Source organism: Hevea brasiliensis, chromosome 18 (assembly GCF_030052815.1).
Source record: "Hevea brasiliensis isolate MT/VB/25A 57/8 chromosome 18, ASM3005281v1, whole genome shotgun sequence".
Classification (NCBI taxonomy): Eukaryota; Viridiplantae; Streptophyta; class Magnoliopsida; order Malpighiales; family Euphorbiaceae; genus Hevea; species Hevea brasiliensis.
In genome coordinates this window covers 7,164,524-7,178,554 of record NC_079510.1, presented here as the reverse complement: position 1 = coordinate 7,178,554, position 14,031 = coordinate 7,164,524, and the positions used below count along the sequence as shown (strand labels likewise).

Below are 14,031 nucleotides of genomic sequence, written 5' to 3'. Positions count from 1 at the left end.
AAAAATATATTTGGAGTCTACGTATTTTTACGAGTTTTAGAATTTTTGAATTTTGGACCTCGTTTTGGTCCCAGGCGATAAAAATTCAAAATTTTGTATTCGAATCGAGCCGAATCGACCGGACAGGATCGGACCGGTCGAATCGGACCGGTCTCTTCTCTTTCTTCCTCTTCCTCCCGCAGCGCCTCCCCTTCTCTCTCTCTTTTCTCTCTCCTCCCCTCCTGGCCGCGGCTGCCTCCCTGCGTCCTCCCTCGCCGCCTCCCGGCCGTCCCGGCCCAGCCGGAACGCGCGATTCCCCCCCTGCGCGCGCCGCCCCGCTTCGACTTCCACGGCCAAATCCGGCCGATCCGGTCCGATTGGACCGGGTCTTGTGTCCAAAACCATCTACTCGTGAGCTTTCCATAGACACCAAACGCCGAAATCCATCGAGCGGATTGTCCGATTTTAGCTCGGGAAGATTTTAGCCCATTTCGACTTTTGGGCTAGATTTCGAAACCGTGAATCCCACGAAAACCGAGGCTACCAGACGCTCCACTCGGCGAGCTTCGGGATATTAATTTCAAAATTTTCCGACAACGTTTTTGGTGGGTCCCACGGAACTTGCGATGTTTTTCCGAGCATTAAATGAGCTTAGAAAATTCTGAAAAATTTATGTACTAACCCCGTGTTATGGGCTTCGTGTAGGTATTCTCAATTCGCGGAAATTCGGCGATTGGCCGCAAATTTCGGACGAATGGACCCGTTCTGGAAAAGTCTCGAATTGGGCGAGATTTTGCCTACCCCATTGTCGACGTCGGCGCGTCCCGAGGTCGGAATCGGCAAAGGTAAACCCGAACCTTGTTTTTCGTAATTTTCTAGTGCTTAAATAGGATTAAAAATCAGTAAAATATTCGTGGTAGCTTAGAAAATTACGATTCTTTTTGCAATAGCTTAGTAATATTGCTAAGGACCATGGGCAAAGTTTTATAATTTTTAGAGCTTGTTTGGGCGTTTTGCAAAAATGATCAATAATAAGGACTAAATTGAAATTTTGCGTATTGTGATGGATAATTGATTTGATGGGCGGGAGGCTGTGTGATATGATTGAACTGTTGATATATGGATTGTGAATATAGAAGTGCGTTTTTAGCCCTTTTGCGAGTTGGGTAGGTCCTAGGTATAGGGAGACTCTGGGATTTTACGACTTAGGGCGTAATTGGTCTTTTTCTTTGTTTGTATTGAGTCGATTGTATTAATTAGATGTAATGTAATTGTCGTGTGGGACGACCTTCTTCCTCCGCCCCCGCCCACGGTAATTTGTCGTCAAGTCCGTGAGTAAAATATTAATTTTAATTATAATTTCGATATTATTATATGTTCAGCATGCCCATGCATCACTTATATGAATATATTTATGTAGTTAAACTCTAGGCACGATTTATGTTGCATTCATAACTGTTAATGTGCCATGAGTGTTGTTGTGTTAATTTGGAGGCGGTGTGCGTGCGATGGCGTGCGTGAGATGTGGTGTGGACTATGGATAGGGCGGGGTAGTCACGGCTTGAGTTCTTGGACCCGTTCCTTCGAGGGGTAGTCACGGCTTGAGTTCTTCGCTGGGACCCTCGATTTGGTTTATTAAGCGAAAGTCCGGCTTGAGTTCTTCGCTGGCACCAGGTTGGATTTAAGAGAGCTGTACAGGGGATCAGCTCCCAATATATTATGATTGATGCTACAGGGTGCGTGAGTGCTCCAAATTACCTTTTTGATGCTATGATGTGAATATGATGTTAATGTTGCATTTCACTCTACAGTTGCATTAGTTTGAGATAGTTATAGAGATTATAGTTAAGATTGATATTTTACTCTCTGAGTGAACGCTCACTCTGTTCAAAAATTTTTACAGGCCACAGGAGGATATTTTATTCTGGGTTAACCTGCTTTTATCCTTCGCAGGTTGTTTATCCATGTTTGTGTAATTTTAATTACTCCTAGAATTTCCGCATGTGTTAGCAGTATTTATTTGAATTTGGTCTGTAATATTTTTATCATGTTGGACCTGTAAACTTAAATATTTTAAGTCTGTTTGATGGATTGGATGAGGGAGCTGAGCTCCCATTTATTATTATGTTGATGAGTATGTGGAGGGTGAGCTGAGCTCCCCAATGGATTGTTTATTGTGTTTACAGGTCGGGTGAGTCGAAAACTCCCCGTTGGAAAGTCCATTTTATGGCCGGACTCTGTCCGTTTGTTTTCTTGATATTGGGCCCAAATGGGCCTTAGAGTTGGGTTAATGAATAGTTAAGGCTTACTACGGGCCTCGGGGGCTTTAGGCTGGCCCAGGTCCTAGTGCCGGTCCGGCCCATAGGTTGGGTCGTGACATTATTCTTTTTTTATCTATGCTTTCACTAATAATCTTATTTTCTCCCAATTACTCCAATTTTGTTTCATCATTTATGTAACACATGAACACATACAGTAAATTATTCAGTAAACAATAATGATGCATAAAATTGGATAATTTTAAATCAACTTCCATTTCATTCAATACCAATTACAAACATCTAAATACATCCTTAAATCATCTACCCATTACTTCCAAGCTACTGTCTACATACAAACAAACAACCATAACCATCCACCCACATATGCACTATCTATCAACCAAACCCAAACAAAAAAAAACATTATACCCTTTCCTTCCCTTCCCTTACACCTAGTAAGGATATTAGCCTAACAAAATTTTCTCTAACACAATACAACAAATTAAAAAGAAGCATACAAACTTCCATTTCCTTTCACTTGCTTTAGTCACTTTAACTTCTTCATCATGTCTTCTATCTTTATCAGAAGACCATATATAATTTGTAATACTCTAGATGGGAATGACTGATCATACCTTTGAAAAAACTCACAATGTTCAGCAGCATGCAAAATAACCATAATCATAAATTATTATCCAAACAAATAATACATTCACAAAACAAAAAACTCTCTATGCAAACAAACTTACTCTATAACTTTTACACCCATGAAACCGCCTTCTAGGATTTCTGCCAGTCCATGAGGTGTGCATTTCTATCTCTAGGTTGCATATGCATCTTTGAACACTAACTCTTTCAATGCTTCGAGAAATCCCTTACTATGCGAAATCCCCTCACTCATTTGCGACATCTCTTCACTGTTATTCACTCTATTGGTATACAGACAATGTTAGGATTTCTTTTTCTGTCAACAAAGAACGAAGATGGAAGGAGAGAGAATTTTTTGTTGTTGAATCGCTGATGATAAGGAAAGAGAGAGGGTGAGCGTTTTGTTTGCCTGAGTTTCTAACAATGAAAAAGAAGAAATTGATCTAAATAAGAGACATCAGAAAATGGAGTTTTCCTAGATAAAAGAGAAAGCGTTGGGTTTATACATCTATATATGAAGGAGAGAGAGAGTGAGTGAGTGTTTTGTCTAACTGGAAGAGAAGAGAGAATTTTCCTTCAATAAAATGCCAGCTAGTCATATACACGTCAGCATCCGAGAGATCATCGAAAAACGGTGTGAATGATTTTCTGTTGAGTTAAATTAAAGTTGAAAGATTTTTTTAATAGAAATTGAAGTTCAAGGACATTAATGAAAAAAACATCAAAGTTCAAAGATATCGGATGAAATTTACTCTGCTTTTTCTATTTGAGAAACTAGTAGGAAATTTTAAAAAACTTTACCAATTTTATAACAAAAAATTTTGAAAAACAATTGAAAAATATTTGCTCATTTTTTTTTTTAAATTTAGAAAACTATGAAAACTATTTCCTAACTTTTTTTTTTGGAAAACTAATCAAAATGGATAGAAATTTCCATTTTCTACAGGAAAGTTTTCTAGAAAAATAAGAAAGTTCTCCTCCCCGAGCTTAGAAGCCCTAACCCTTTCCACAAAATCTTCCTCCCGAAATAAGTCTGCTCGTTACTTTAAAAAAATTCTTAAGTTACCTCCAAAAGCTCTAGGGTTAAATAAAAAGCTCCCTTCCGAATTTGTTCTCCGACAACAAAAATGGCAGTGAGGTTCCTAATCTCAAGAACTTCACCAAAGAGTCTCCACCAACTTCTGCAGCCTAGTCTCCAAAAATCTTCCCCAGTTTCTCAATTCCTCAGACATATGCATTCCTTCATTTCCCCAGAATTCAATTTCCGAAATTCCTGTCCTCAAAATTCCAGGGGCATGGTCTCTGCTCCTGATTACGGTCTTGAAGAAGCTGGTGCCGCTGCTCTCAGCCTCGATAATCGCGTTCCAGCCACTGTAATAACTGGGTTTCTTGGCTCTGGGAAGGTTGGCTCCATCTTTTGCTCTTTTGTTTATGATATGCTTTCTGGGTAGTTCTTGTTTGTTTTCGCGACGGAAATAATATCAAATTAATGTTTTTGAATTGTTTTGAGTTGATTTTCTGTGGGTTTCTTTATATATGCAGACCACTCTTCTCAATCACATTCTCACATCTCAACATGGCAAGCGGATTGCAGTCATAGAGAATGAGGTCTCAACATTTGCTGTCTTGTAAATTTTCTACATATATCCTGTAGTTTTGGTTGCTCTCTAGCCTGCATGCATTCCTGTATGTATCTAACTTCACATCAACTGTAATATTTCGTTTATCCCAATTCTGATATACAGAGCATCCAGGTAATGAAATGATCCAAGTTTATCTGATTATTATTGTTTTCGTCCAAAAGCACCGTTGTTTGATGTCAAAATCAGAATGAGATTGCAAATTGCTAGGGGTGCAGTATTTTTAGTAACATTGGGATGGATTTTTTGGGTCTTTGTGTTGTATTTGTTTATCGTTTATTTTGATTTCTTCTATTGCAGTTTGGTGAGGTGGATATTGATGGATCATTGGTTGCTAGCCATTCTTCTGCCAGTGACGACATAGTTATGGTTAACAATGGTTGCCTGTGCTGTACTGTGAGAGGAGATCTGGTTAAAATGCTGTTGGAGTTGGTCAAGAAAAAAAGGGACAAATTTGATCACATTGTTATTGAAACCACGGGTAAGTTATGTTCAAATGACTGGTTCATATTGTATTTGTAACTGGTGTCTTTTTTCTTGTTTATTAAAGTCTTTGACACTTGAAACAGATGTGTATGAAGCTATGATATTTTATTTAGAGTCTTGAATGTAATCTGAGGTTTAGTTCAGCAATTTGAAAGCTATAGTTCTTCTTCTGATCTCTGAACATGTAAAATATAATGTTGGTGTTTCTGGTCTGATAAAAACCTTTTATTTAGTAACTATCCTGCACTTAATGAAAATCTGTTATACCCCTTCTATGCATCAATATATGGGTCAATTTCTAAGAGTGCCATATCAATCATGACCTTCTCATTCTTGGTCCTGGAGTAGTTTCATGATAGCATCTTTTCATTCCTTCTATGGAATGTTTATTTCTTATGTTGGCATTAGTAGAATTTTTGAAGCAGAATTTATGAGTTTACTTGTAAAATGCATTTAATATGGTACACGAAGTTTGATTAGTTTACTGAATGATGGAATCCTTTTTGCAGGACTCGCTAAGCCTGGCCCTGTCATAGAAACATTCTGTTCTGATGAACTAGTTTCACGTCATGTGAAACTGGATGGAGTTGTTACCATGGTTGATTCCAAACATGCCATGCAACACTTGAATGAAGTTAAACCCAGATTTGTGGTGAATGAGGCGGTAGAACAAATTGCATATGCCGACCGAATTATACTGAACAAGGTCAATTTTCTTCCTTGACAGTTTTGGCCTATAGTTGTCAACTTACCACTTTGGTATACTGTTCCACTTCCTGATACTTCAGTTACCTGCTTCTAAAACACAATGAAATTAAGTATTCCCATCTTTAGCAGCTTGTTTTATTGTTTTGGCAGATAGATTTGGTGTCCGAGACTGAATTACAGAGTTTGACACACCAAATCAAGGTAAGGTTTTGCTGGCACATCTTCATGCATTAATCTTAAGAAAATAAGGGAGAATAAAGAGTGGAAAAAGGATATTGATTGCAGGATGATTTATTAGGGACCAGTATATATAAGTCTTTACCTTGTCTTCTTGTCGGATGAGAGTTCTTCTTGCTTTTGTTTCATGCTCTGTTGTGGTAAGAAGCAGCAGCTTAGTAACAGGAACTTATGTGATTCTCAAATAGTCATTGCCTTCTTGCCAACATGAGAGAATGACAATACTTTGTAAAGGATATCTCTATGGTTTATCACAACTCATTTTAAAGAAGGTGTCACCATTAGATAAAATGAAGAGTTACCCTATTATGATGATCTAAAGCTACTTAGTTGCCTTGAACCTGATACAGATAGAGAAGCGATACCATTTTAAAATGAAGAGGTACCCTATTATGATCTAAAGCTACTTAGTTGCCTTGAACCTGATACAGATAGAGAAGCGATACCATTTTATCTATTTGCCAATGGCAATAATTCTACTTTATTAGGGGAGGTGGGTTACATATGAAAAGAGGAAGAAACAGAGTAACTACCTAAGCCCTTTTGCTAACCATTTATCTGAAGGTGTTGTATCTTAAGTTTTCTTCAAGTCAGATGGGTTGTGCTCTACATGCATTTTTAAGTTTCTTTTCTTTTGGTCCTTTACTTTTCTATCATATGGCATTATGAATGAACCAAACCAGCGAAAGAGACAAAATTAAAATTTTGCCTCTTTTTTTGCATGTAGCATGCAGAATGGATTAGCATATCTCTACATATGGCTGAAGGATGGTAGCATCACCAACTCCAATTGATTTATTTTGTTTGCTTGATGCCAAAAAATGTAGAATTACATCTTTGAACTATTATAAGCAGTTTTGAAATCAATTAACTCAGATGAAATGAACAATACCTACTTTCTCTTTTATTATTATTATTATATTTTTTTTAATGCTTATATTTTATTTCTTGAACAGAAGCACCCATTTATTTATGTTAGCTGAAACCTGTTACAATGAAAATCTAAAAGTCCCTACCTTTTTAATAAGATTAAGATTCTAATCCCAAATCACACAACTCTAGTCTTGGCAATTTAACAGAACAGAATGGAGTGGTTTGACCTTCTAACATAGGCTTTTTTCACTTGTATTTGCACTGTTTGCTAGTGAGTAACACTTTTATAACTTATTATTTTATTTATTTATCTATTCTCATGATGGTACAACCTCGTTTTTGTACTTAGTGTTTTTGCTTCTTTTGTCAGCATATTAATGGTATGGCTCCAATTAAGCTGGCCAAATATGGATCTGTAGACATGGACTTTGTCTTGGGAGTAGGAGGATATGATCTTGAAAGGTTGCTTTCTACTTTGCTTCACCCATTAATCATGTGTTTATCTTGCAATTCATTTCTTCTCAATTATAAATATATCCATTATTTCCTTATTATATTTATTTGATTTATATTTATATTGATTTCTGGACAAAACGATTAAATTTATAAAGCGCATACATTTATCAAGTTGTGTAATGCTAATTCAAGTTTTGATTTGTGCAGGATTGATTCTGAAGTTCATATAGACGATTTATGTAGTGCAACGCGTGAACATGAGGCTGCACAAGGTTGTCTTCCCCCTTCCCCCTTCCCCCTTCCCTCCCTCCCCTTTAATCTTTATTATTTTTCTTTCTTGCAATATTTTCCCTCTCTCATTATTTATAGGTTAGCACTAAGAGCTTGTATATTTGTGAGTGGCAAGCAAGGTATTGATGGAATTTGAGACTTAAAATAAATTTTGGCCTTCAATTGAATGGAATATTAGCAAATGTCTGTGCAATTTGGCAATGATATTTTTTGGTTGGTATATACATTTTGATATAAGTTGCTAGTTGCCACTTTCCTTTTTGAAAATCATTTTATGTTGATTCATTATTTGTTAGATTTTGGTCAATGGTCTTTTTAACATGTTTTGTTGCTTTTACCTGAATCTGGATATCTTTTGAGCCGGAAATTATGCTTTTTGAGATTTCTATTGGTTAGGTTCCTGCATAAGCATGCATATTAGCATATGTGTTAGATTTTGGTCAATGGACTTGTTAACATATTTTGTTGCTTTTACCTGATTCTGGATTATATCTTGGGCTGGAAATTATGCTCTTAGAGGTTTGTATTGACTAGGTTCATGCATGAGCATTCATGCATAGATAGTTAGATACTAATATGCGTACTCACTTATTTATAAATTCCCTTAGCTAGATTCTTAAGGGGTAAATTTAAATAAACTATTTCATAAAGCACGCTTTATTCCTTTTGATGCTGCATGCTTCTTAGGTAACCATGAAACCAATTAAATATTCCAAACTTGCAATATGCTTTTGAAACCACCATTGGCTGGAGTTGGTATGCGAGCCAAATAGCCATACTGGGTCAAAACTTCTGAAAGTGGAGTTAGTTATAGTGCACTCCATTCCCTTAAATGATTGGAAGGTACCCAGGATCTAGCCTTGGGGGATGGGTTCTCCTGTGCCAATGATTCATCTGGTGGATCCTTTGTTTCCTGCTACTAGGATTAGGAAAACCTTCCTGGATTTAATTAATTGCTTTTCTGATTCATATTTTCAGACAATCTGTTTACATTTACCATTTATCTGGATTACAATTATAGTGTATTGCTCCCCTTGAAAGATTGGAAAGTGGCCTAGTCTCTGGCCTTAGTACATGAGTTCCATGCCAACAATTCATCCGGTGCAGTGTTTGTTTCCTGCTATTAGTTTAGCACAACCTTCCTGAAACCTAAATTAACTGCTTCTGTTTCATCTTTTATACATCGACTGTTATAGACTCCATTTATCTGGGACGTGTTTTATCTTTTGTTACATTTTAAGTTCACTAAATGTGGGTCCATGTCAAGCAATTCTAATGTATAATAATTCCTTTTGGTTTGATGTTACAGAGGATCATGAGGGCCATCATCATCAGGAATGTAAATCCCATCATGACCATGTGCATGATTCTAGCGTCTCTAGTGTCAGTATTGTCTCTGAGGGAACTCTGGACCTCGATGAGGTAAGGCACCAAGGCAGTTGATGGCTTTGTGAATGCATATATGATTAACTGTTATACTATTCTTATTTAGACACACACGAACACCCTCTTCATTACAATTTATATCTGGCCAAATGCAACCAGACATGTACTCTAGCCAAATTACATCTCTCTCTCTCTCTCTCTCTCTCTCTCTCTCTCTCCCCACCCCCTTCTAGTCCTAATAACCAAAAAAACCCTGAAATTTGCTCATATTTTCAAATATACTCTGTAGTATAAATTTTTATTAACTTTAGATTGAACTTCATGTTTTGTGACAAATATATCCTTTGGTCATTCTCAAGCCAACTGCTCTGGACCTAGACCTGGCCACTGGGCCTGTTCTGGTATGGAACCAGCCTGGAACTGCTGGTTTTGGTTCAGTTGCTCTGGACCTATAAGTAAAATTGCTAGCAAAGGTTTAGATTTCTTTTTAGGTTAGTCACCATTTCTTGTTTCATGCAGTACTAAATTTTTGATCTTTTATAATAAATAAACATAACTTGAAAAAAAAAAAAACACCTAACCTAATAACCCTAGCTGCTGCCTGCCATGTTCACCATCGGCACCATTTTCAATCTTGCAACCCATCAAGTGCAAATGCAGTGCCTGGAATCAGCAATAAAAAAATGATCAACATAACCTGCTAGGTACAAATGGTTTCTTGTCACTACCAAAATTGGTCAATATAAACAGCCTTGGTTTTAGCCTTGGCATCAGCCTCAATGGCACTTGCCAGAATACTGCAAATCTGTTGCCAGGTGAACACCATTGAGAGCATTGTCACCCATGTGACCTTGAAGAGAGCTTTATGTGAAGTTGAAAATGCTGGCTCCCACTACTTGTGAAGGGGATGATGGTTCATTTTTAAAGTAAGCTTTTACCATTGTGTTTTTGGACAGAGCTTGGGGACTTTGAGTTGGATTCATAAGATGATGTGCTATTGTTTTAGTAGGTGTTGGTGATGATATCGTAGACAGGTGGTGGCTAGCTTATAATGGGGTGGAGAAGATAAGTTATTGTTTTAGTTGTAATATTTATTAATTGTAAAAGATAAAAATTTAAAGGATATTACAAGATAAAAAAGATTAAAAAAAAATTATAATAAACATAAGATTGGGTTCAAAATATAGAAGTATCATATGAAATATAACAAAGTAAAAAGGGATTTATTGCACATTTCAGAAAAGTGCAGGGGCTTTTAGATGCATTTGGCCTTCATTTTATTGTTTCAATGGATAGACACGAGTCATTTCACCACATATTGTTAATAGAACGGGTTGTATGCAAAGATCTGTTCATTCATACTTGATTTAACACTAATGCTTCAAATACTGAAATTCCAAATAGTTTATTGAACAAAGTTCTTTTCTCGCAAGTTGGGGCTGGCTTCAATAAACTCTATTTTGCCGTGTGCTTTGAAAAAATAGGTGGGACTTGTTGCTGAAGTTGCTTGGTCAATTACGGAAACTTCATTGATTCTTTGAAATTTTCAGGGATTTATCATTTCCACCTTGCATACATGGCTATCGTTAATGTTGACACTTTTTTATGTGTTAATGGATTAACTGAGCCTCATGGACCTTTTCTCCATCAAACCCTTAATTTTGAGAGAATCGTTTTGCATATGATGGTGAGAACACAGAATAATTTTTTTGTTTGGTTTTCAATGGATAAGGTTGATGATTGGCTTGAAAGACTAATTGAAGAAAATGGTGAGGACCTGTACAGGATGAAAGGCGTCTTATCTGTAGCAAGTTCTGATCAGCGATATATTTTTCAGGTTCTCTTTCTTAATGATTTTGTGCTTTTGAGTGTTATATGAATATTACTACGTCTAAGTTATCTGTGTCTGATTTATTTTCTGATCTCACTACTACTCTTCACGTGGTGCTGCTTCTTTCAGGGGGTGCATTCTACATTAGATGGTTGCCCAGGCAAACCATGGGGGCCTGATGAACAGAGAATAAACAAGATTGTGTTCATAGGAAGAAATTTGAATGAAACTGCTCTCAGAAAAGGTTTCAAAGGTTGTCTGTCTTGATCTATGAGTTGACATTGCAATGTACTTGGTAGTGCAATGGGGAAAGCAGTCAAAGTCTTCTCTATACACTTATGGAGCCTCTAAAAATATAGATACAAAAATGTAGAAAATTTTGGAATTTCTTTGTTAAGAAATAGCAATTATTCATTGATATATTTTTGTTTATTTTCCTTCTAAATAAGAACTATTCATTGATATGTAGTTCTTTTCTGATGAAGACCATGAACATGCCTTCTTAAAATGGTACTTGGATGGTTCCAGGTCATTATTTAATGGTGCAATCTTGGAACATGCTTTGACGTTTCTGCTGAGAATTTGAATTATGTTAATTTATGGGTTCGTTTCCTGGGCTTACTATTACATCTTTTACCACAAGGTCTTAGGCAATGTGGTCTGTGTAGACTATAATACAGAATCGTTTCAAAGGGGGCGCTTTGCTCTCATTGCGGTGGCTGATCTCACTACACCTCGCGTTTCCAGATTTAAGATCAATGGTCGTATTCAACCTGTTGAATATGAGAAATTAAGACATTGTTTTGGGTGTGGAAATATGGCCATGTTTTAGAATTTTGCCCTTACAAGACTAGAACTTTAGAGCTTTGGCTTCACAGGCAATGCAGGGGTGTCAAACATGTTGCTGATGCAGATCATGATCATGATGAAGACGTTCACGGAGAATCTAGGTATAGTGTGGAAGTTTGAGGTTACTCTAGAGGTATTTGGGTGCTTTGGAAAGACAGTTGCAAATAAATGTGTTAGCCAGTAATTTATTAATATGCAAGTAAAGACCAATTAGAATCTCTTAATTTTTTTTTTATAGCAGTTTATGCAAATCCAATTAATAGTGTTCGAGCCTTTCTTTTGAGAGATATAAAGTTGTTGGGTATGAGCGCAATGAAGCATGGTTAATACTAGCTTGAAATTTCAATGTTATGCTGTGGGAAAGTGAGAAAATGGAGGTTCTCAAAATCTTAGTGGTGTTTGTCGTAAGTTTAAAGCTTGGATGGAAGATGGTGATGTGAATGATTTAGGCTTTATGGATCCTAAATTTACTTGGGCTCAGGACTGTGTTATGGAGTGCTTAGATAGAGCAATATGCAACGCTAGTTGCTACTTGGCTTACCCTGAGAGTTTGGTGATTAATCTAGCCAAGCTGCCATCGGACCATAGACCAATCCTTGAACAAGTTAGTCTTTGGAAATATCTTTCACAAAAAGAAAAGGCTCTTAGCTCACCTTGCTTGTGTTTAGAGAGCTCTATTGAATTGATCAAAGAAGATGGCGGCCAATGGGTAATGGATTAGAAGCTTCTTGGTCGATTTCACAAGGGGCAAGGAGATTTTCGGTCAATTTCAGTAAAGTTAGCAGATCGGTCCAAGTTTCAAGTGATCTCATATTATTGTGAAAATGTGTAAGGTTGCGGAGACCTTAAAATGCTTATGAACAATCGATGAAACCTTTTATGAAAGATTTCAACCAATTTCAACAAGAGGAGATTGTCCTGGCCAATTTCAGTACTTCAACAATCCATTAGCCGTTTTATGTTAAGGGTTTATAGCTTGGAGTGATTGGAAATTGGTGCAATGAGATGCTAGGTCTTGAAAACACTATAAAGGCACCATAGCAAGGTTGCGGATAGATTTCATCAATTCCAGTCGATTTCACTATTAGTGAAGGTTCTTGACTGATTTTTATTCCTAAACATTATGCTAGACTTGTTGAGCCTGAGCATAAAATTTCAGATCGAAGATCAATGCAACAAGACCACTACTGAATTCACTAAGGTAAAATCTGCCATGGTCCATTGACACTTCTAGCATAGCCTTAGCATGCAATGGTGCATGAGACACATGAAGTGAAAATGGAAGTTGCATCACCATGGAAATCTATGGCTACGAGAATTCTACCAAAGAGGAAATGATTAGGATGAAGTAGAAGTCATGTGCAGTGATTACATGGGATAAGACCATGAAATCCTATCATGCTTGTAAATAGATATTTATCATATGTTGATGTAGAGATAAATATTGCATAGGATTAATACAACTCCAACTTGTGCATATCAATTCTAAAACCTATGTATAGGCTAATACTTTTTATTAATAAAGGATCCTCCAAACACACTCCACACATTCCAAAGTTCTTTTTTTCCTCCTTGATTTTGATGATTGCTTCATTCTCTAGCTTCTTAAGGTTAGGCAAAAATCCTTATAATACTTTCTAAGGTGGTTTAAGATCCTCTGGCTTCCAAAAGTTAGTGGAGATCCTCGTAGAGATTTTCTAAAAGTTTTACGGGATTCATTAGCTTCCTATATTGGTGAAAACCCTTGTAACATTTTTAAAATTAATGAAGACTCTCATAAATACTTCTTAATGGTTTTACGAGATTATTAACTCTCAATATTGGTAAAAATTCTTACTGTGCTGCTAAAGGTGCTGTAAGCATTATCCTAAAGTTCATGAACACTCTATGTTTAATGTTAACAGATTAATGTTTAACAGATTAATGTTTTGGTTTTGTCCATTTTGATCGATCCTATGGTTAATGTTAACCGAGTTGGAAATGTTGTATTTGGTTGATTAATGCTCAAATGATTTATCACTTCTAAAATTTTTTTACTTCAATTTGTTTTAATTTATTGTCATTGATCAATGAGTGATGACACAAAAAAAATCTTAATAATTATTAATATTAAAATGTGATTTTAATATGATAAATTAATATTATATTATCATTTTTAATATGATTCTGTTAAACATAATTTTTACATGGGAAAAATACATTCAAGTATCTTGAGATTTACGAGTTTTATTAAAAGAGGTTTGAATTTTTTGTTTTTTTTTTAATTGAAGGGCTTATGGTCTAACACTGTTACTACTTAAGAGACAAAATGATTAACAATGTCAGACATTTATTGACATGGCAGATATGCGATAATGTGGTAGACATGATCTAGACGTGGCACTAA

The 14,031-nt window shown here is 36.4% G+C and overlaps 1 protein-coding gene across 1 annotated transcript; it reads left to right on the top strand.

Annotated features, from left to right (window-relative positions):
* Window positions 1-3,814: 3,814 nt before the first annotated feature.
* On the top strand, window positions 3,815-11,264 carry LOC110649728 (uncharacterized). Its single transcript, XM_021804429.2, has 10 exons — window positions 3,815-4,291; window positions 4,431-4,496; window positions 4,829-5,009; window positions 5,524-5,720; window positions 5,873-5,923; window positions 7,203-7,294; window positions 7,496-7,560; window positions 8,889-9,001; window positions 10,698-10,802; window positions 10,926-11,264. Exons 1-10 carry the CDS (start codon window positions 4,016-4,018, stop codon window positions 11,061-11,063), a joined length of 1,284 nt encoding a protein of 427 aa, XP_021660121.1. The 5' UTR covers window positions 3,815-4,015; the 3' UTR covers window positions 11,064-11,264.
* The last annotated feature ends 2,767 nt before the right edge of the window (window positions 11,265-14,031 follow it).

What these genes read in the sequence shown, in the direction of transcription:
- LOC110649728 (XM_021804429.2), top strand. Translation starts at nt 4,016, where the DNA reads ATGGCAGTGAGGTTCCTAATCTCAAGAACTTCACCAAAGAGTCTCCAC. An exon ending in GGAGGATATGATCTTGAAAG is followed by an intron (nt 7,295 to 7,495) that starts GTTGCTTTCTAC and finishes TGATTTGTGCAG; the next exon opens with GATTGATTCTGAAGTTCATA. An exon ending in GAACTCTGGACCTCGATGAG is followed by an intron (nt 9,002 to 10,697) that starts GTAAGGCACCAA and finishes TCAATGGATAAG; the next exon opens with GTTGATGATTGGCTTGAAAG.